General features: G+C 58.2%; 1 protein-coding gene across 1 annotated transcript; it reads left to right on the forward strand.

Moving 5' to 3' along the window:
- The first annotated feature begins 1,183 nt into the window (after positions 1 to 1,183).
- ALS2CL (ALS2 C-terminal like) lies at positions 1,184 to 19,014 on the forward strand. The gene is made up of 25 exons (XM_065885413.1): positions 1,184 to 1,286; positions 2,057 to 2,255; positions 2,585 to 2,650; positions 3,099 to 3,264; positions 3,774 to 3,905; positions 4,618 to 4,737; positions 6,179 to 6,237; positions 6,381 to 6,447; positions 6,891 to 7,087; positions 8,176 to 8,241; positions 8,674 to 8,772; positions 8,863 to 9,024; positions 9,764 to 9,875; positions 10,997 to 11,074; positions 11,923 to 12,053; positions 13,260 to 13,433; positions 13,589 to 13,685; positions 13,850 to 14,007; positions 14,597 to 14,665; positions 15,584 to 15,757; positions 16,982 to 17,024; positions 17,833 to 17,894; positions 18,001 to 18,150; positions 18,440 to 18,536; positions 18,955 to 19,014. The coding sequence occupies exons 1-25, from the start codon at positions 1,184 to 1,186 to the stop codon at positions 19,012 to 19,014; spliced, it is 2,841 nt and encodes a 946-aa protein (XP_065741485.1).
- The last annotated feature ends 2,375 nt before the right edge of the window (positions 19,015 to 21,389 follow it).

Below are 21,389 nucleotides of genomic sequence, written 5' to 3' on the forward strand. Positions count from 1 at the left end.
TCTACAGCCCCACCGAGGTCAACCAACTCAGAGCCTCAGAGTGTCAGAGTCGGAGAGAGGCCGAGTCTGAGGGTCTGGGGTTAAAAGGCTCTCTAATTCTCAACCCTGAGACGTACAGTCACGTAATCTGGGCAGATGACCTCCTTTGCCAGGTCTGGTAGGAGAGGGCTGTGTCTGATTGGAGGATGCAGCCTGGCTATGGGGATGGGTTTGAACCCAGGCCCCTTGCTCCCCCTCCCTCCAGTCAGGAGGCTGCGTTCTCAGGTGATCCTGCTTTCTTGGAGGATCCCGCTCTCCAGGGAAGGAGGTCCAAAGACCTGCCCACCCCCATGGCCCCCACCTCTGGAGTAGAACCCATCCTGCAGCTTGCAGGGGGGCATGAAGTGTCTGGCTCCTGCCCACACTCACCTCACCCTCTCATGGCTTGGAATCATCTCCTCTGAAACTGTCACCAAGTCCGTGTCCCCAAGTCTGACTTTGAATCCCATCACTCCCCCACTCTGAGGCCCTCCATGGCTCCTCTGTTAGCCACTTAGGGAGCTCTTGGTGGGCCACCTGCAGAGCCTGGGCCTTCATGCCCATGAGCCTTTGCTCTCATGGTTCCCCCACCTGCATGCCTTGTCCTCCTCTCTGCCTCTTTATTTCTTGCCCATCCTTCATGGCTCCAGCAGGATATTTCCCACTTCTCCCAGACCTCTCCTACATATCCCTATTGGGTGACAGGGAGTCCTGAGCCATGGCCTTGCGATAAAGGCTGTGCTCCTCCGAGAGTATGTCCTTGTTTCCAGAGAGTCAGTGGAGAGAGGGGTAGGTCGGAGCACTACTAGATGTTACTCTGAGCCCTTGGGAGCCATGGTGGGTGTTTGAGCAGAGGAATGAGCAGGCCAGAGGGCTTAAGGAGCATCTGCCTTTTGGGTAAAAAATAGATGCTTCCCTTGGCAGTTCTGAGTCCTCTTTCCCACTCCTTCAGGCTCCCCTCAGCTGGGCCCACGTGGAGCATGAGCAGGGGTCACTGGCCAGTTCAGAAACTCCCCTTTGGGGTGACATGGGCTCCTTGCTCAGTTCTGAGGTAGGGTGGTCATGGGCCTTTTGGGCATATAGCCTGAGACGGCACCCTGCTCCCATGGCTGCTATTCGCTCTAATCTTGCTTGGTTCTCAGGCCCTGAGTCTGGCACCCTGGCCATGTGCAGCCCTGAGGAGGCAGCCCTGCTGCGGCTAGAGGAGGTCTTCTCAGCCACACTCGCACGCATCAACAGCTTTGTCCTCCAGCCCCTTCTGGAGGCCGGTGAGTTGAGGGGAGGGGGGCGGGATGCAGGAACCGTCCTAGAGACAGGAGTCCTCCCTTGTTGGACCTTCTGAGCTACAGCTTTCTCAGCTGCAAATGGGAGCGGTGACATTTGGTGTGGGTGTCTTCGGATGGATCCAGGGCCCTCACCCCCAGTTGCTGGCTGCTTCCTTCTCAAAGGGACCCCAGGGAACCAGGCTGTGAACCCCATTCTAGCCCAGACCTGCTGGGAACGGAGACGATGTTCCATCCCTCCCAGGGCACAGGCCTGGATTCTCTGCCTGAATTCTCATCTTGCTTTCACCCAGGGCATGACTGGAAGGCAGGATGCCCGGTTTACAAAATGACCTTGGGCAGGTGCCTTCCTCCTGGGGGCTCTGTTGGTGCTTCTGTGAATGGCAGGAGACTACAGAACCCTATGGACTTCACATTCTGGACCTGAGGAAGCTCTGAAACTCAGGGGGGATTCTTGTACTTGCTGGCCCTAGGTCATCAGTGCTGTCCCTGTTTAGTGAGGAGGTGGACACGTGCCCCTATTGAATCCACAAGGGTGCTGCCCACTGCTGTAGCCTGCCCATCCCTTGCTGAGCTCAAGGGGGCACATGGGCTTCCAGTTCTGTCCCAAGGACCCCAGGGATGTGAGACCCTAGCTGCAGCTCCAGGGCTAGGGGTGCTGCTGCCCCTCCGGTGACCACCCAGGGCCTCTGCGTGCTCCCTGGAAGGTGGAGCGGCCCTGTTCCCCTCACAGTGCGCTTGTGCTCCTGCCCCAGCTCCAGAGCCCTCAGATCCCTGGGGCAGAGAGTGCCTACAGCTCCTGCAGCAGCTGCACAGGAGCTCCCAGCAGCTGTGGGAGGTGACGGAGGAAAGCCTGCACTCACTGCAGGAGAGGCTGCGCCACCCGGACTCCATCAGTCTGGAATCCCTGCTGCTGCTGCACGGCGCTGACCATGTCTTGCAAGTCCACCTGGAGTAAGATAGCCGAGGCGGGGCTGGGGCCGGCACTGGGACTCACGTGGGTCAGGGCTTTGGCAAAGGTTTGGGTTCAGCCCTGGGTTTGGGTGTTAGCCTGGTGGCAGGCTCAGGCACCCCAGATCTGAGCCTGGTGGCCTCCCAGGGAAAAGAGACTGAGTTAGAATTGTCTAGTTGGCTCAGTTAAGACTCAAGGTCACCAGTGCCCAGAGCCAGGCCCTCAGGGCTGCAGCCACTCAGTGGGTGGGATCTGGGGACACCAGAAGGGCAGGGGCTTGGGTCTGGAGCTGAGCGTTGGGCTTGCTGGGTGTCCCCTGTGCTACCTACAGGTACATCGAGTCCTACACAAGCTGTGTGGCAGTGCAGGCCTTTCAGAAGGCAGTAAAGAGGAGGAGGTGAGCATGGAATGCTGCAGTGGGCCTCTGAGTTGGGGGTGTCTGGGAGGGAGGGCTTGGGGAAGCCACGTCCCCAGAGCAGTGAGTGTCATGGCCCGGGACTCATCCTGAGCAATCCTGGCTCTAGCAATTACATGCTGATCCACACTGAAGAGAGGGAGGGAAGCCTAGTGAGGCTGTGAGCAGAATCCATATGCCAACTAATGGGAGTGACCCTGGGGCGGGGAAGCATTCCTAATTGCTACTCAGGGTGGGCTTTAATCTCTGAGATACTGCTACCAAATCTCCAAGAGGGTCACTCAGCCACTGTTTTTCTGATGGGAGAGAGGTTTGGGGTCTGGGACTGTCCTGGGATCTGGGGGATTAGCCAGGGCAAGGGGGCAATGGTGGCAGGTGTGGGAACAGAGGAGGGGAGAGTGAAGGGGTGTGCGGGCCTCCCTCCACTCAGCGAGTACTGGCAGGGCCAGCGGAAGGCGCTGCAGCAGTTCCTGTCGGGCATGAGCTCAGAGGGCTCGGTGGGCACGGCGCTGGTCCAGGCTCTCCGCCAGCCACTCACCCATCATGTGCAGCACTGCATGCTCCTCCTGCTGAGCCTCAGGGACGCTGTCGGGGAGGTAGGTAGCAGGGGTGATGGGGAGCGGGGGGTGATTGCTGGTTATCAGGCCTGTCTCCCGTGGGGAAGCTGAGGGATGGGAGAAATGGGCCTCTGGCTCCGGGAACCTGCCTACTCAGGAACCCTGGTTTGAGAAGGACCTGGCCATGCCTTGGGGACATGGTCTTGTTCTGGGGGGGTTTGAAGGGATATGTCCTTGCCCTGGGGTATCTGAGGTACATGGCCCTGCCCTAGTGGAGCCAGCAGAGACCCAGAGAACAGATGTAGAATCATGTACTGGGTGTGAGGACACATGGCCCAGCCCCAGCTGGGGGAGTCATCGAATGGTCCTAAATCCCCTGGAAGCATCCTCCTACTGCCAGAGGAGGGGCCGGCAGGGAGAAAAGGGAAAACTTAGACTTAGACCCAGACCTCCTGACCGGTTGGGGCCAGGCCAGGGCTGGGGCAGTCACCACAGGGTGGGAGAGGATTCTGATAATACCCCACCCCGGCTGCTCTGTCCCCCTACAGAGTCACCCCACCCGGGAGCTGTTGGTGCACGCAGCCACCGTCTTTGGGAACTTGCAGTCCTTCATGAGGCAGGAGCTGGACCAGGCCATGGCCACGCAGGCCCTCTGGCACACTCTGAGCAGCCGGCTGCGGGTGAGTTCGAGGCCTGAGGGGCAGTGAGGGAAGGGGGGTTGCCATCCGGCAGGGGCCCGTTGGGTAGCTTGAGCTGCCTGCTGCCTGCTGCCTGCTCCATGCCTCAGCTTCCCCACCTGGGGCGGGGGGCAGCGGCTAAAGCAGGTGTCTCTGACGTTCCCCTGTCCAGCCATCCTCACCCATTTGCTGAGCACCTCCTGGGCTGGGATGTGAGCTTCTGGCTCTGGGGAAGAGTGGTCAGCAGAATCGACCCTCTCTCCTGGGATGTCACTGAATGATTGCACCCCCGAGTCACTGCCCGTATTGTCCCTGCAGGAGGGAAAGTCCCCTGTGCTCTGACAGGGCGTGACGGGCTTGGGGCCCAGTGCAGCAGAGAATTAGGACAAGTGAAGGGGACAGGAATTGCCAGAGAGAGGCAGGGATTGTAGAACCCTGGGTGAGAGTTGATGGGGGCTTGACTGGGGCCGTGGCCTGAGATGGGTTGGAGGAGGACAAAGTAAGGCTTCAAGAGAAGTTGTGCTGTCCTTCTGGGTATAGCCAGGAATGAACCCCCCCACCTTGGAGCCCCAGTGCCCATCACTGACCTGGGAGCCTCCAGGAGATGCTCAGAGTGTTGGGGGAGGTGCCTGGGGGCAGAGGTGGGCAGTGGAGTGGCCAGCAGCATCCAGGACAGAGGTCCCTGAGCCTTGCACCTCCCTCCTCGCCTCACCAGGATGTGCTCTGTACCCCCGCTCACCGACTCTTGCAAGACAGCCAGGACATACCTGTGACGGTCACCCCGCTGAGGGCAGAGCGTGTGCTGCTCTTTGATGATGCCCTTGTCCTGCTACAGGTAGGGTGGGGCTGGCCAGAGGTCGTGGGGTCACAGTGGGGGTCTGAGGACTGGTTGAAAAAAGGAGTAGGAAAGAGACATGTGGCTGGGAGCGAGAACTTGGGCCTGAGGAGGTGATGGGGGCAGAAAGGCAGAGTGCTAGGGTGGGGGCAGCAGGTGGAGCCATCCCTGAAGGAGTGTGGGCTATGGAGCAGGGCTCTTCCAGTCTCAGCTCTCCACAGCTGGTATCCCTGTTAAATGTCTTCCCCTCAGTTTCCTTACCTGTAAAGTGGGACACTTGTCAGTTTGTGCTTCAGCAGATGGCAGACAACTCCTAGTTGTCTTCCTCCAACCGGAGAGGAACCTCAGACAACGGTCATAAGTGGCCCATAGTGGCTGAGGAGGGCTGCGTGAACCATTCAGGGCACATGCAAGGCTTCTAGAGAGGAGTTCCATGTAGCAGCAGTGCCCGGGCTCTCGGCATTACAGAAGTCAGGAGGGAGCCAGTACTAGGGTTTGGGATTTGTTATGTGGCCCATAACCTTGGCTGTGCCTAGTTCCCCCTGAACTTATGTTACTCCTCTGATAGCCAGAGCACTGTCTTCTGTATCCCCCTAGAGTGTCAGCCTGGAACTCCCCTGCAGATAGGGAGGCTGAGGCCTAGAAGGGATGCTACTTGCCCATCCAAACCTATGTCTCCTGAAGCCTGGTTTTGGGGTTTTGATTCAGTTTGTTTCCCTCCACTCCCGATTTCACCCTCTGTGCTCCAGGTATGCTGACGAGATACTGTCACTAAAAGGTGCTGAGCCCTTTCCCACCTCTGGACCTTGGCACGTCCTGTTGTCTGTGCTGGATCCTCTCTTGTCCTGGCCCGTGTCTGGCACACTCCTCCTCCCCTTCAGGCCTGGGCCTGGTGCCGCTTCCACCTGTGTCTGTTGCCAGGTGAAAGGTCACTCTGCAAAATCTTCCAGAGGAAGGGAGGTTTGGTCTATCTCTCAGAGCAGGGATGACATTCCAAGTAGAAGGAAGAGCACATGCAAAAGTTCAGGCTGAGGAGAATTTGTGGCAAACTGGAGGAGGCCCAGGCAGTGGAGGGGAGTGGTCTGTGTGGTCTCAGGTGTCAGGCTCAGCCGTAGGGACCTTAGAGAGGTTTCCAGCAGGGGCTAACAAGATCCATGCTGCATTTCCAGAAGACCACTCTGGGGGCCCTGATGGAGCAGAATGTCGGGGGTGCGGGAGGCTTGTCCTGGGTTTCTGGCCAGGCCCTCGGGTGGGAAGGGAGGTGGAGGACCTGTCCTGGAGATGGGGAGCCGGCAGGGGTGGTATGGGACTCAGTGCTGGGTGTGCCGCACTGAGCATGCTGGGGACACCCAGCGGTGTGCCAGCGAGCTGCTGCTTGGGAGCAAGCCCAGACCAGAGAATAGATGAGCGTCTTGCCCACCTGTGCCCCCTCTTCTTCCAGGGCCACAGTGTCCACACCTTTGATCTGAAGCTGGTGTGGGTGGAACCTGGGCAGGACGGGTAAGCACCCCCATCCAGTGACGCCCCAGGCCTTCCCTCCCTCTACCCCATGTAACCTGCCCACCCCAGGCCTCTGACTTGGGCCCTCCCTCAGCACCCTCCTGGACAGAGCTGGAGCCTACTCATTAGCTCCATCTGTCTAGGTGCATGTTTCACCTCCTCACGCCTGAGGAAGAGTTCTCCTTGTGCTCCAAGGACCCACAGGGCCGGGTGAGTGTGGGCAGACTGTGAATCCGGGGAGTGGGGTCAGGGGAGTGAGGGAAGGCGACAGGAGGGTAAGGGGAGGGCACAGGTATACAGCCCTGGAGGCTCGTTGGGAATGTCAAGCCTCTGGAGTCATGGTCAGAGTGAGTCAGGGGTCCGCCTGGGCTCAGGCATCAGAATGCCTATGAGAACACTTGCTTTTCTCTGTGAAGCCAGGGTTGGGGCCTGTTCGAAGGTTCTGTTTGGCCTCTCTGGGCAGGCCCGAAGCTGCAAACAAGTATTCAGGTCTGAATGAGGCCCCAGGGAGCAGCACGGGAGCCGTTGGAGGTCCCCGCAAGTGATAAGAGTGGGTGTGGGTAGGGTGATACCTGATGCCGCCCCAGGAGGCTTCCTAGAGGGGCTGCCTCCAGCAGCAGTGGCCTGTCCTGTGTTTCCCTGTCCCCCCGCAGGTGGCCTGGCAGTGGAAGGTCACCCAGGCTGTGTGCCAGACCTTGCGTGGGAAGAAGGACTTCCCGGTGCTGGGGGCGGGCCTGGAGCCTTCTGCACCCCCCATCTGCCGCTGTGGAGCATACACCTTCCGTGCGGAGGGCCGCTTCAGCCAGGCCACCTATGAGGGCGAGTGGTACGGTGGCAGGCCCCATGGCAAGTGAGTGACCAAGGAGGCTCTGGGCCAAGCAAGGCAGGGATCCTCCTGGGAGTCTGAGGGGCAGACAGGACCCATATGGACCTAATTGCCTTGGGGCATGAACCAAAGGCTGTTACCCGCCAGTGGTGAAATCTGTTTGTCCCCCACAGTCTCTCTTAAGTCCTCTTGGACAGGACCTGGCCCACTGTAGGTTTGTGCCAGATACAGTCTTGATGGCAGTGAGTCTACCGAGCGTGGGGCAGACATCAGGAAGCTGACCTGCAGGGCCCACGGTTACCATTCTGTTCTCAGGCGGGTGGAAGAAAACTCTCATGTCTACATAGCATTGTCTGGTGGTGGTAGAAATGTTTTGCAGACATTCTGTCTTCATCAGTCCTTACAAGAATGCTCTGGGGGAGTGTTATCACCCCCTTTAGGTGATAGGTGCAGAAGCTGAGGCCCAGAGACTGGCATGACTTTCCCCAGGCCTCAGGGCAGGTTCTAGGGTGAACCTGGCCTCAGTTGCAGGTCGACATGACCCCACAGGCAGATAGGCTTTTGAAGAACATGGCCCCAACTTGTGCTACAGCTGGCGAAACCAAGGCCCAGAAAGCAGAAAGGACTCGCCAAGGTTACGCTTGCAAGCATTCCACTCGTTTCTGATACCCTGCCTGCTTCCAGAAAGGGCTTGAGGAAGCTTATGAACAAAAACACAGAAAAAGCAATGCTGTGTCAGAAGAGGAGACAAGGATGGTAGAAACCCCACTGACTAGCACTTGGCTTGAGCTTGAAGGTTAGCTCTGAGCTTCCTGTTGGTCAAGGGAAAAAGGCAACCTGGATGCTTCCAGAGCTCTCCCTGCTGGGTGTGGAGCACACTCTGTGAGGCTGCTGGGGCCATTGTGCCAGGAGTAGAGAAGGGCTGAGAGCCCATGTGGGGCCATAAAGCTCGGAGAAGAAGACCGAGTTGGGGCAGAGAGTCCAGTCCAAGGGGGATCGAGGCCTCGGAGAGAGTCTGCGGCAGAGGTTGGCTGGGGGTCTTGTGTGTGTTGAAGGTCTGGTGGGTCTGATGCCCATGGACCTGATGCCCGTGGACCTCGACTGTGTTACAGGGGAACCCTGAAGTGGCCAGACGGGCGGAATCATGTGGGGGATTTCTGCCAGGGCCTGGAGCACGGGTAAGGCTGGGGCTGACACAGGACTGTGTGGTGGGCAGGCAGGGCGTGGTTTCCACCCCTCTCCACTGTCACCAGCCTGGCCCCATCCTTCATTCCCAAACCTCAAGCAGAAACTTGGAGGCCATGTGGTCCAGCTCCACTCATTGTCCTAAAGGGGAAACTAGGCCTGAGGAGGGGGGCAGGTCATGGAGGGAGTGGTCCAGGGCCAGAAGGCCCTCCCAGAGTGCATGGGGGTTGGGGTGGAGATGGGGTGTCCTGAGGGGCCCTAGGGAACAAGATGGGGCTCAGCACCTCTCAGATTCTCCCCATCGTCTGAGAAGGCCCCTTGGAAGAGCAGGGACACTCCTGGGCATGGAGGGGGTGTGACAGGTGTCTTGGGCCAGGGCTGTGTCCCCAGTGCTGACTTCCCTCCCTGCCCACCCACACTGGCAGCTTTGGCATCCGCCTGGTGCCCCAAGCCTCCGAGGATAAGTTTGACTGTTACAAGTGCCACTGGCGGGAAGGCAGCATGTGCGGCTATGGCATCTGTGAGTAAGTGACCCTTGGCCTGATGGTAGGAGAGGCTCATGGGACAGGCTCGTCCTCTGGGAGGCAGGGCCAGCCATTGGTGACCCTCCGCAGGTACAGCACCAGCGAGGTGTACAAGGGCTACTTTCAGGAAGGCCTGCGGCATGGATTTGGGGTCCTTGAGAGCACCCCGCAGACCCCTCAGCCCTGCAGGTACACGGGCCACTGGGAGAGGGGCCAGAGGAGTGGCTATGGCGTCCAGGACGACGGCGACAGGTGAGTGCTCTGCAGCCCCGCACCAGGATTGAGGGGCAGAGGGGCCCTCACAGACCAAATGCCTCAGGGCCCGGGTTCCCTGTCGTCACTGGGTCCATTCTGTCTGTCCCCCAGAGTCTCTCTGAAGCCCCTCACTTTCTTTCCACTCCCTCGGTTGTTGCTGAGGCTCAGGATGAGGGACCCCGACCTTGACTGCAGGAGCCCCCCCAACTCTGGCCCCTCCCTGCGCTTTCAGAGAGGAGTTTCTGACCCCCTGATCTGGTCCTATCAAAGGATCACAGCCCTTCCAGGCTCTCTGGGCTGAGACAGAGCCCAGTGTCCTTGGCCTGACATTTGAGGCCTTGCGTGCTCCTCTGACCTCATGCCTGCCATGCCACCCGTGTGGCCCCTAGCCTTTTAGACCACTGAACGCCCCCACGTATCTATCGTACACTCCTGCCTCAATGGCTTTGCATATGTTAAGTGGCACCCTAACTTACTCCATCTGTCCTTCCTGCCACCTCTCCCGGGAAGCCTGCCAGGATGCCTTCCCCCAGGCAGGCTCCCTTCCTCCTCCACCCTCGTTCCTCCTGCGGGTCCTCACCTCACCTGCCCTATGTCTGACTTGAGTGGATTCAGGCCATGTCATTGCTCCTTATCTGACCCCTGCCCCCCACCCCGGTCCCATGCCAGCAGAACACACAGAAGGTGCATGGGAACAATTCTGATCCAACTCTGGCCCTACTCTCTCCTCCCCCAGGGGTGAGCGCTATATTGGCATGTGGCAGGCTGACCAGCGCCATGGCCCAGGGGTCGTGGTCACCCAGGCGGGTGTCTGCTACCAGGGGACCTTCCAGGCAGACAAGATGGTGGTGAGTGCAGTGACCCACGTGTGTCCTGAGCTACCCTTTCCCTGCTCTGGGGGCTCCAAAGCTGAACTGAGACTGGTCAGGGGTGGATGGGGCAGGAAGCAGGGTTCCGACGTGCTGGAGGGAGCCAGAACCTGGGCAGGAATCCAGTTCTGCCACCTACCTACCCTGGCCTTGGCCAAGTCCCTGCCCCTCCCAGCCTCAGTTTTCCCATCAGCAGCTCAGGTGAACTGCTTATCGTAACGACTCACTAAAATCGCAACAATGAAGTGCATAGTAATGAGGATGCCAGCAGCCTCTACTACCCATGTTTATAGACCCCTAACTGGGTGTCTAGCTCTGGGCTAAGCCTCGCAACATAATCTCATGGGATCCTCCCAGTAGCCCTGGGGTCATGTTATTGTCCCTAGTGTAAAAGTGACAAACGTGAGGCTCAGAGAGGTCAGAGAACCTGCCCACTGTCGCCTTCTCTTGAGTGTCAGAACTGAGGCTCAAGCGCAGGTCTCCCGTGCCCGGGCATAGCCCTCACCTTCTGCCTCACCCACACCCTGCCGGGTGCTTGGCACATAGTGAAGCTCTGGCCTGATGGCCGTTACTGATATTGTGGCTTGTTTGTTTATCTATACTTTGTCCTGGAAAGGATTGAAGGAGGAAGAAAAGGTAAGAATAGGCACCTAAGGTAGATTCAGAAATAAGTAGAAGGCGAATTGTGTCCCATTTGGTTCCGAGCTTCCTGGCAGCCAGTGCAGCACAGGAGCCTGATCAGCTCCACGGCCCCCGGGGTCAGTGACAGGGAAGTGGGGATGGTTCAGGAAAAGCCCAGTACTTCCTGAGCTGTAGGTGGGAAGGAAGGGTCCCCCAGGAGGCTTCTGGAGAGAGGCTGCTGGAGGGGAGGAGCCAGGTCCCAGGGTGTCGGTCAGGGTAACCCAGGGTCGAGGTCCATGGGCCTTGTGCTCAGTGCTCAGAAGGCCAGGGGCTGGCATCCCACCTAGGCACAGTCCTGGGAGGTATGGCAGGGCTCAGGACCCTTCTGCCCATGGGTCACTGCCCACCTCCCCTCCCCACCGCCAGTCTTCTGGCCCTTCCTAACCCACTGCCCCTACCCTCCCCGTTTCCTTCCCTAGGGCCCAGGGATCCTTCTCTCTGAAGATGACTCCTTGTATGAGGGCACCTTCACCAGGGACCTGACCTTCGTGGGGAAGGTGAGAGCCACAGAGACCTTACTCCACTCCCTGCTGAGACCTTGGCTGGGGTCTGTAATCTTCCTGCTTGGATTTAGGGCTGAGGGTAGGTGGAGCAGGTAAGGGAGGGCCTCTCCCATCTCCACTACATCTAGGGGGTGGATACAGTGACAATTCCCTGCTGCGGAGGTGTGATTTGATCGGGTGTGAGTCAAGAGGGGATAGGTAGGCTTGCCTTGGGTGCAGAGGGTGCTGGTGGTCTCCTGGCTGTGTCCCCTCCTGGCCCCCAAGATAGGGATCCACCCCCTCCACCACCACCATCAGTGCCTTGGGCAGGTGCCCCTGGAGGCATTGTCCTTCAGTATGTTTCTGTCTGAGCTGACCTCGCAGAAGGCAGTTGTATCCCTGCTGGGGCCTTTGGAAATGTGGGGGCTATTTGACTGGCGGGTACTATGGCATCTAGTGGATGGAGACTAGGAATGCTGTGAATGGGACAGTCGCATGCAGCAAGGAATTGCCCCTCCTCAAGGCCGGTAATACCTCATGTCCTCCCGAGGCCTCTGCCTACTTCTGGACCCAGTGGTGGTCCTCCCCACTCTGACCTGTGAGTCCCTTCTCTGTCTCCCTCGCCGTTTCCTGCCTCAGAGATGAGCCCCTTGGTGGTGGGCACAGGCAGGGGCTCCTGCAGGGGTGGAGGATTATGAGCCCCTTGGGGTGGGGCAGATTGAATGGATGGTGGGAAGGCCATCCATTAGTTTCTAGCCTCTGTGACCCGGGATGGACAGGCATGAGGCCTGTCATGATGGGATGGAAGGGCAGCTGGACAGACAGATGGACAGGCATCCCTGCATCTGTCTCCTGGCTTCCAGGGCAAGGTCACCTTCCCTAATGGCTTCACCCTGGAGGGCTCTTTTGGCAGTGGGGCAGGGAGAGGACTGCATACCCAGGGTGTGCTGGACACAGCTGCCCTCCCTCCAGATCCAGGCAGTACCCGCAAGAGGTGAGAGACTGACCGTCTGGCCTGTGTATTCTGAAGCCTTTCTGGGGGGGGGGGGGGGGTGTCTGTGTGTGTCTATGTTTCTACCCTAAAGACTCAGGTCTCATTAGAACGGCTTTTCTGTACCTCCTCCTAGCTCTTTGGAGAGTTCAGAGAGCTCAGGTCACATAGCCCTTGTCAGAGACTCTTGGAATTAAGGGCTATGTGACGGTAACTCCACATGCCACAAAACTGGAGAAAAATACTATGTGTAGGCTTTGCTTAGACCCTGCTTTTATTCTAGGAAGGGTACAAGACAGTTTATGAAACAAAACAAACAAGAATAGGATAGAAAATTAAAGTGTGAGTTGAGCTTACAAGAAAGGGAGGTGCAGATAGGCCTTATAATCAAGCATTAGCCTGGCTCTGAGTTCCCTGGCAGCCAGGGTAAAGAAGGAAGCTTACTAAGTGGAATCACTGTCCCTATCATGGGGTATTTGAGAAGAGGATGGACTTCTTCCCTATGGGGACAGAGTTCTTCCTTGGAAAACCGTTGTTCAAGTGGTGACTCTTACTATGTCTCTTGAGGTGTGGGTGGTGGTTCTAATGGTGCCAGCCAGCATTTCACATGTTGTTTACTTGACACATTGTCCCTGCATGTTTCTTTTCCCTGACAGCAGGAGCTAGAAGTGGATGGCAAACCCTAGGGGTGTGAGCCCGGGTCGGGTGCAGGTGTAGGAAAATCTATGAGCGTGACATGGGAGAGCAGTGCTCCATTAGACACTGCACCAGACACACACACGGCCAGACCCCTAAGCCTATTGGCTGAGACAGGATCAAGCTCAGGAAGGACCCAGGTGTGGTAGGAGGGAGAGCGGGGTCCCGTGGCGGGGGAATCCTGGGATTTGGGCCCTGGTCTCTCTTAGGCCAAGACCCCACTCTCTGGACTTGGCCTTCAGCTCTCCAGATCTTTCTGTTTCTTTTCCAGTGCTCTGTGTGCCCCTGTCTCTTTTCTCTACCGTGGAGTAGATTCTCTCTGACCCTTCTCTGCCTCCCGTTTCTCCTCCTGGAGCCTTGGAGGTCAGGCCGCTCTGCATCCCCCACTCCCCCCACCCCACCTGGGCCCTGACTCTGGGCCAGGCTGGGTATCCCCACCTCTCCAAGGGCTGAACAGGGTCCTGCCCAGCATGGCTCCATCCCTATCCATGTCCCCCACTGCCTCCATCGCAGGCAGCTGGGCCTGGGCGTCTTCCCCGTGGAGAGCCGCTGGCAGGGCGTCTATGGCCCCTTCCAGGACTTTGTTCAAGCTGGCTGCCCTGGAGACCTGCAGGAGGCCCTGCTGGGCTTCCATGTGCAGAGCTCAAGGGAGCTACGCAAGTCCCAGGAGTACCTGTGCTGCGAGAGGTGAGGCCCAGGCATGCGTGGGCGTGTGTACCCATAGGGCATCCAGAGCTCAGTGTTGGGGTCAGTGGGGCTCTGAGTCGGCCAGGGGAGGAAGGCTTCCCAGAGAGGGCAGGCCTGGGCGTGGGTGAGAGACGTGTGTGTGTGTGGTGCCCCAGGACCCACCCCGAGGACCACGCAGGCAGAATGGAGGACATCCTGGAGGAGCTGCTGCAGCACCGGGCGCCCGAGGCCCTGCAGCAGTGCCTCAGGAAGGTAAGGGCTCAGGGGAGGGTGCTGACCAGAGGGGACAGGCCTGCCTGTGGGCCCTTGCTGAGAGTGCCTCGGTGCTCCCATCGAAGAAGTGGGGTCTTGCGTGGGCATGCTGTGCTCCAGCCCACGGTGCTGAGTATCTCTTTGTTGCCTTTGCACCTGCCCAGGCCCTGAGCAACTCTCTGCATCCCCTGGGAAAGCTGCTCCGGACTCTGATGCTGACCTTCCAGGCCACATACTCAGGCATTGGGGCCAACAAGCACCTGCAGGGGCTGGCGCAGGAGGAGGTGAAGCAGCACGCCCAGGAACTCTGGGCCGCCTACAGGTGAGCTTGGTGGCACATGGGGACAACCACTGCACTGTGACCCCAGGGCGGGGTGTGAGGGGAGCTCTGCCCTTTCCAAGCATCAGCTCTGCCTGGTGCCCTGGGTAGGAAGGGTGCCTTTGCCTTGGGTCTGGATCGAGAAAGAAACAGAGGGTGTGTTGGTTAATATGCAGCTGGTGAGCATAGGGGTTAGAGGGTGGGGAGGTGATAGCAAGGCCTGACTGCAGCCAGAGTCCAAGCCCCAGCTAGGCCCTGGGCTAGCCCTGACCCCAGGAGAACTCTAACCGCACTGCAAACGGAGCCTGACCTGGGCTCAGACACCATCTCCCGTCCTGTCCCGGCTGAGCTGTGACCTCGTCAAACGCTATAAACTGAAACCTTAGATGCTGCAGGTAGTGCTGTTGTAGGGTTCCAGGACACTCAGGCAGACATCCCGTACTCCCAGCCTCCTCACTGCTGGGGTTTGGGCCACTGGGCTCTGCAGTCCTCAGGCTCCATGGTTCTGGGGGTGGAGCCCACCTGCCTGGCCTTTGGTGACTCCCATTCTGTGGGAGATGGCAGCCACGCTGCCCCTCCCTTTGGTTTGCAGGGGTCTGCTGCAGGTTGCCTTACAGTGCAAGGGCCAGGCCCCAGAGGAAGATCAAGATGCAGAGACAAGGTGACTGCCCCCATTAGGTCTGTGGGGTTCTCTGCCCTGGTGCAGCCAGGCTCGGGTCCTGGGAGTCCTTATACCTTTGCTTCTGGGCCCTCCTTCGGGGGAAAAGGGTATTTCTTGGGAAATGTTAGGGGTTCATGCTATTGACCAAATATTGCTCATTGACCATTCAAGAATCAGAATGATCCATGACCTCTCTTCCTTGAGCAACCTGGGGAGGGGCACTGCCACAGTGCATCAAATGCATCTTTGTTCTAAACATGTTATCCCACCCTCATCTCTTGGGTGTATGGAGGGTTAGCAGCTGCCTCAGGCACCTCCTTCTCCCTGTGCACAGATGTGGAAACTGAGGCCTGGCAGGGGCTGAGCCTGAGGTCACACAGAGCAGGAATTAAGTGGGTCATTAAATCTGTCTCCCCAGTCCCCTGAGACCAAACCTTAAAATTTGCCTTCAGATTCCAGGCCCAGAGATCCTGATCAGAGAGGTCTTTCTGTTACTGCATTGCAGGAGGCATGGGAAATGGGGTTAGACATTAGGGAGAACTTCCCCCTGAGTCCTAGGAAGCACAGAAAACTAGGAGGCAGAACTGGACTAGCTTGGAACGGCTGCTGAGAGCTTTGCTGCAGGTCACTCATCTATCAAGGCCCTGGTTTTGCTTTCAATTAAATGGGGATCAAAATTCTGCCTCAGCTGCCATATTGGTTCTCAAAGTCAAGTGAGAGTGTGAGGTAGTCACAGATGACAATTGGTTGTGAAATGACTAAGAACAGGCTGGGAAGGGTTTTCTCCGGGGTGGCGGAGGCTGGAGGCAGGAACACTGTGGTGGGACGAGGAGTTCTGTGGACTCTTTGAGGGGCAGCCCAAGTAGATCCCCACGCCCACCCTGCTGACCCTGACCTGTCCTGGTGGCTCTCACTCAGGGACCTGCAGGTGCACAGATTGATGCTACCCCTTGTCCTGCCCAGCTTCTACTCGGAGCTCTTCACTCTCTACCTGCTTCTTCATGAGAGGGAGGACAGCCTCTACAGCCAGGGCATTGCCAACCTTAGCCTCTTCCCCGACACCAAGCTGCTTGAGTTCCTGGATGTACAGAAGTAAGCCTCCCTACCATGCCACGATTGCCAGAGTCCTTGTGTAGCAGAGGGTACAAACCCAAATTGTCTTCAGCAAAAAAGCGGGGAGGTTAATTGGCTCGTGTACCCATGAAGTTCTAAGGTGTGGCTAGATTCAGGTGTGGCTGGATCTGAGTGTCCAGCTGCATGATAAAGGAAGCAACTTCTCTCGTTCTCTGTTGGGCTCTCTGGCTCCCCCGTATGGTGACAAATATGGTACCAGCCACTCGAGGTTTATATTCTCCCAGCTCAGGCCCCACAGGGAGCTGGTGTCTCCTTCCCAACAGCTCCAGCAGAGCCTCTGAAGTTCCTCCCTGGCTTGGCTGGGGTCTTGAATGTGCCCCTGAATGCTGGCTGTGGCCCAGATTGGCCAGGCTGGCCTCAATATCTACCACTGGGGCTGGGGCAAGGTCGCCTGCTCCCAGCTCTTGGACTGAGAGTGGGAGAGGGGAGATCCTCAAGGGGAAACTGAGGACTGTTCCGGAAGTAGGTCAGAGCCTCCCTTCTGCCCTCAGTCATCAAAATGTTCTTCTCCATGCCCCTTTGATCCATTGATACTACCAGTGTTGAGGGCATGAACGCACTCTCTTCTCCCACACCTGGTTCCCTTTGTCTCAAGGTGATGGCGCTTCCCATTCCCCCTCCTGCCAAAAAACCTTGTTTCCCCTTCCGATGTGGTGAATGTTTCCTGTATCTGACCAGGCACCAGCCCAGAGACCTGGTTGTCCATGACTTTGCAAGAGTCCCTCCTCCCCACCCCTCCTGCTGCCTCAGTGCCGCCTCCTCCATGCTGGCCTCCCTGCTCCATTGGCTCTATTTGCCTTGCATGGCATCCCTACTTCTTGCCAGCCTGGGCCAGCTCACTGAGCCCCTGGAGCAGTCTCTACCACTGAGCTCTCTGGCCTGACCCCCAGGACTTTGCCTAGGAGGGTCCCCTGGCCTGCAGCACTAACCCTCTGTCTCCTCATTGTGTTCCAGTCCCACTCGTATTTTGGGGCTACATGGAGGGCTGCCCTCTCAGGGCATCCCTCCTGCCCTCCTCTTGCCTGGGCTTCACACAAGTGTTCCCAGATGCCATTGTGCATCCCCTGCCCCTTTCCCCTGCTCAGCCCTCCTGGGGGACATGGAGGTGCAGGAAATTTGCCCTCTGACCTCAGACCCTCAGACCTGGTCCTGGCAGAGCTTCCCATCTTGCTTTAATTTCAGGCACCTGTGGCCCCTCAAGGACCTCACGCTGACGACCAATCAGGTGAGAGTGTGGGCCCATTACCTGCCTAGGAGAGGGAGGTCTGAGCCTGAGCTGGGCCCCCAGGTTTGCCCAGCCTTCCGAGCAGCTCTCTGCCTCATGGTCACTGGTCAGAAGCTGCATAGGCGGGTGAGGGAGGATATGGCAGGCTTTCTGCACTGTTCTGATTTCCCATGTGGATGAGTGTACAGCCACAGTGACCAGGTTCAAGCTTAGGTTCCACCCTTTTACTGGCTGTACGACCTTGGGTGAGATACTTGATCTCCATGCCTCAGTTTTCCCATCTGTAGAAGTAGTCCCTGATGCGGTACTAGTACTACCTCCTGTGATTGTTGTCGGGTGATGTGGGCCAGAACACGAGGGGCATTGGTTCTCAAAGTGTGTTTGCTGGATTGGCAGCATCAGCGTTGTCTGGGAGCCTGTTAGAAAAGCAGATTCTTGAACCCATCCCAGACCTACTGAGTCAGAGACTCAGGGAGTGAACTTGGAATTTGTGTTTCAACAAGCCCTGGGACTCAAGAACCATTGACATAGAACTGGGCGGCACCCAGTGACCATTGGCTGTTATGATTCTTATCTTCTTTTTCCATTTTGATCCTCCCAGCGTCCTGGAGACCATTTACCCCACTTTACAGTTGAGTAGACTGAGGCTTACAGTGGATCTGTGACCTTCCCTGGGTCACTCAACCCTCTGGGCAGAGCTGTCCTGAAGCCAGTGATGGGGAAGGGGGTGGGTGGTGAGGGGCTCGGGGGCCAGCCCTGACCCTGGGAAAGAGGAGGTTTCATCTAACCCACTCCCCCAACCACACAGAGATACTCCCTAGTCAGAGACGAGTGCTTCCTGTCAGCCACGGAATGTCTGCAGAAGATGATGTGAGCCACACCCCAGGGAGGGTGGGTGTGGGTGGCAGGAGTGTTGGGGCCCCTGGTTGGGACTGAACCTGAGGGCCTTGATCTGGAGCCAGCTACCCTGCTGCAGCACCACGGTGGACCCCCGGGAGAAGCTGGAGGTGCTGGAGAGGACATACAGGGAAATTGAGGCCACTGTGTCACGGATGCTCGGCCAGGAGCACAAGCTGCCCATGGACGACCTGCTGCCGCTGCTCGTCTACGTGGTGTCGCGTGCCCAGTGAGCCCCAGCTGGGGGCGGGCTGCAGGAGGTTCCCTTCCCACCCTGCCCACCCCCAACCAAGACATACTCCAAAGTCTTTGAACATGGGGGTTTATGGGCACAGCCTTTCTTGGTACACATGGGGAAGCTGAGGCCCAGAGAGGCCCACCCAGGGTCCTGTGGGGGCCAAACTCAGAGCAGGGACCAGGTGTCCAGCCACCCAGGCCAGAGCTCCTTCCCGGCTGCTGGATGCCTGTCCCTGATAGGTCCCCTTTTCCCTCTCGTTGTGGTGGCGGTGGTTCTCCAGAATCCAGCACCTGGGAGCCGAGATCCACCTGATCCGTGATATGATGGCCCCTATCCACACAGGGGGCCTGTATGACTTCTTGCTCACGGCCCTGGAGGTGAGGGACAGAGGCGGTGGGCCAGGCAGAAATGCCCTGGCCACTGGGGCAGACCCCTTTCACCCCAGACACCATCGCGGGGATGAGCTCAAATTCACAGCTTCTGTGTGTCTCCATGGGAAGGGTCCTCACAGAGCCACTGCTCTTGCCCTTGTTAGAAGGGGCTGGGTGGGGGGAGGTGGGCACAGTGCATCCTGGCCCTCGGATCCCCAGGGCTGAGTGTGTTCCAGGCTGCATCCCTGAGCACAATAGGAGAGGGAAGGAGCCATTTCCTTGCAGACTGTGGCTGAGGGCTGAGTCGGAGACATAGTGGTCCAGGCCCGGGAGGTGGGTGCGCCCCAATGTCAGGCCCTAGAGCCTGTGCATGTGGCTGAAGCGGGCAGGCCAGCTGGCTTCAGCCTCACCTCTCTCCCGCCAGTCCTGTTACGAGCACATCCAGAAGGAGGACATGAGGCTGCATCGCTTGCCCAGCCGCTAGAACTCCAGGGAGCCGTGGTAGCTCAGCTTCTCCTGGACAAACTGCAGAGCTGAGAGGGGCCGCCGTGGAATTCCCGTGGAGTGAGCGTGGCCCACTCTGGCCCTTGTGGCCCACAGGACAGAAGGCAGGATGAGCCCTGGAGGTGGCTCTTGGGGGAGATGAGCGTTTAATTTCTCGCAGGGAGATGCTGCTGCTGTCCTGACTGGGAGGAGGGTGAGGGTGATGGGTGTGGCCCCAGAGCTGGTGGTTTCCCCTCCCCCTGCCCCCTGCCACTCTCTAGGCCAGCCTTGGATGACCTTCTTGACCAGCAGCAGCTCATGGACTGGGGGCAAGGAGCCCCTGGCCTCTCCTTGCCTCATCCTTGCCTCCAAGTTATTGAGCCTCTCTGGGCCTCAGTGTTGCCATCTGTAAAATGGTGGACTACATGGTCTGTAAAGGGCCTTCCATCCATCTTGCTGACTTCTGGCGTCCTTCCGTAAGTCTGACTTTGGTCTGTTGGGCCGTAACTGAAGTTCTTGTGTCTCGGGTGGTGTCATTCCATTTCTCCTCTCCTGGTCAGAGGCTCCAAGCTGCTAGTGACAGCTCCGTTTATTGGGCTTTTTTCCCATGAGTTGTCTCCTGTGGACCTGCCTTCTTCCCGACTGCCCCAGGGCAGAGCTGGCCTCTCAGGGCTGCAAGGCAGGAACAGCTCCACCTCCACCCTGACCTGCTGGGTGGCCTATGGCAAGGCCCTTCCCCTTGCTGGGTATGCAATTGAGAGCGTGGGCTTGGGGGTCTCTGAACTACAGTCCGCATATCATGGCCATGCTGGAGCAGGCTGGGGGCAGGGGAGGAAACTCACCTTGCTTGCCTCACTGCCAGCAGGTGCCAAGGGAATTACACACCTATGACCTCTGTGGGCCTGTGTGCAGGAGGGACAACGGAGGCACGAGGTTGGCCTGTGCCCTGACCGATAAGCACCTCTGGCTCAGGACCCCAACAGGAGTTGGGGAGGGAGGCATTGGGAGCTCCTTTGCCTTTGGGAGGGGAGGACTTTATTTAAATAGTGGTTCTAGTGTGAAACCAAAAAACACAGAACTGGGTCTTGGGGCAGCTTCATCCCTGCCGGACCTCAGTTTCTCCTCCCCACATGGAGGAGTTTGGACCAGGTGGCCTGCAGGGGCTCCCCCTGCCCTAACAGGAGATGTGTGACGGTCGGCAGGGTGACTGTGTTCTGAAGTGGTCCAAGGGCAAAGCATGGGGAGAGGGTGGGTTTATGCAGGGGCATAGCCCTGGAGGACAAGGTGGGCCTAGCTGCCAGGCCCATGCCTTGGACTGTAAGAAAATTGGGTCATACATCTTGGCTCTGGGTGTGCCTTCCATAAAAAAACCCTGAGGGAGGCTCCAAGAAAGCCTGGGCCCAAGGCTGAATCCCCAAGGATTTAGCAGGGGGCAATCCAAGGACCTTCAGAGATGCTGTGGGGCATTGAGCGGAGAGACTCAGCTGCCTCCATGCACTGCCGCCTCCAGAGGAAGGGGCGGGGGTGAGCTTTCCCTGGCTGTTCTGCCAAATGTGGCAGCTTGAATGGAGAAAGGTCCTGGACTCTGGTTTTGCCAGACACTCCTGTGGTGTCCCCGCAGAGTCCCTGGAAGAGGGTTGAACTGAGGAAGGGTAAGGATATCCAGGCTGCCGTGGGCATGCACCTCACCCAGGACTATGGCAACTCTCCAGCAGTTGTCAGGTAGTTCTTGTCCCTTAACAAGTGACAACAGCCTTGCCCAAGGGCAGCCCTGAGTTGGTGCGATGCTGCAGCCTCACTCCAGAGAGCACCGCACACTCCCCGGCTCCATCAGGATCAGTGCACGCTCACCGCAGTGCAGATTCACCAGGACCTTTCACCCATCTTCTTGCTGGGCCTCCCCAACACCTGCTGAACTGGGGCCCCTGGACAGGGCTTCAGGAGAATCCCGGGGCAGCTCGGGCTGTTGTGTCAGACCCTTTCAGCACAACCATAAAGCCAGCAGGGGCCTTCGAATTAGACAGTGAGCGAATTGACAACTGAGGTCAGTTCTTCATTTACAGAAGAGATACCTGGAGCCAGGTAACCCCCTGCCGTGTGGGTGCCTGGGGAGGCTGATGGAGATGACCACCTGCGGGCAGGCGAGTCCCCGCTCCAGTGATGGCCTCCCCCGGCTGCTGCAGGAGCCCCTTCGCTGCAGTGAGAGCACTGGTATCCACTCTGAGTCTGGTTGGGAACCAGGAACTCTAGCGCCTCGGGTGATCCGGATGATGTCAAAAGCAGCCTCTGCGCTCCGTCTTTCTGGTCCCCATCTCTTCTCCAGGATGAGGATTCTGCTTTCAGCAGTGATTGTGAGGAAGTGGTAAAATTCTTCAC

The sequence above is a fragment of the Phocoena phocoena genome, chromosome 10 (assembly GCF_963924675.1).
Source record: "Phocoena phocoena chromosome 10, mPhoPho1.1, whole genome shotgun sequence".
Taxonomy (NCBI): Eukaryota; Metazoa; Chordata; class Mammalia; order Artiodactyla; family Phocoenidae; genus Phocoena; species Phocoena phocoena.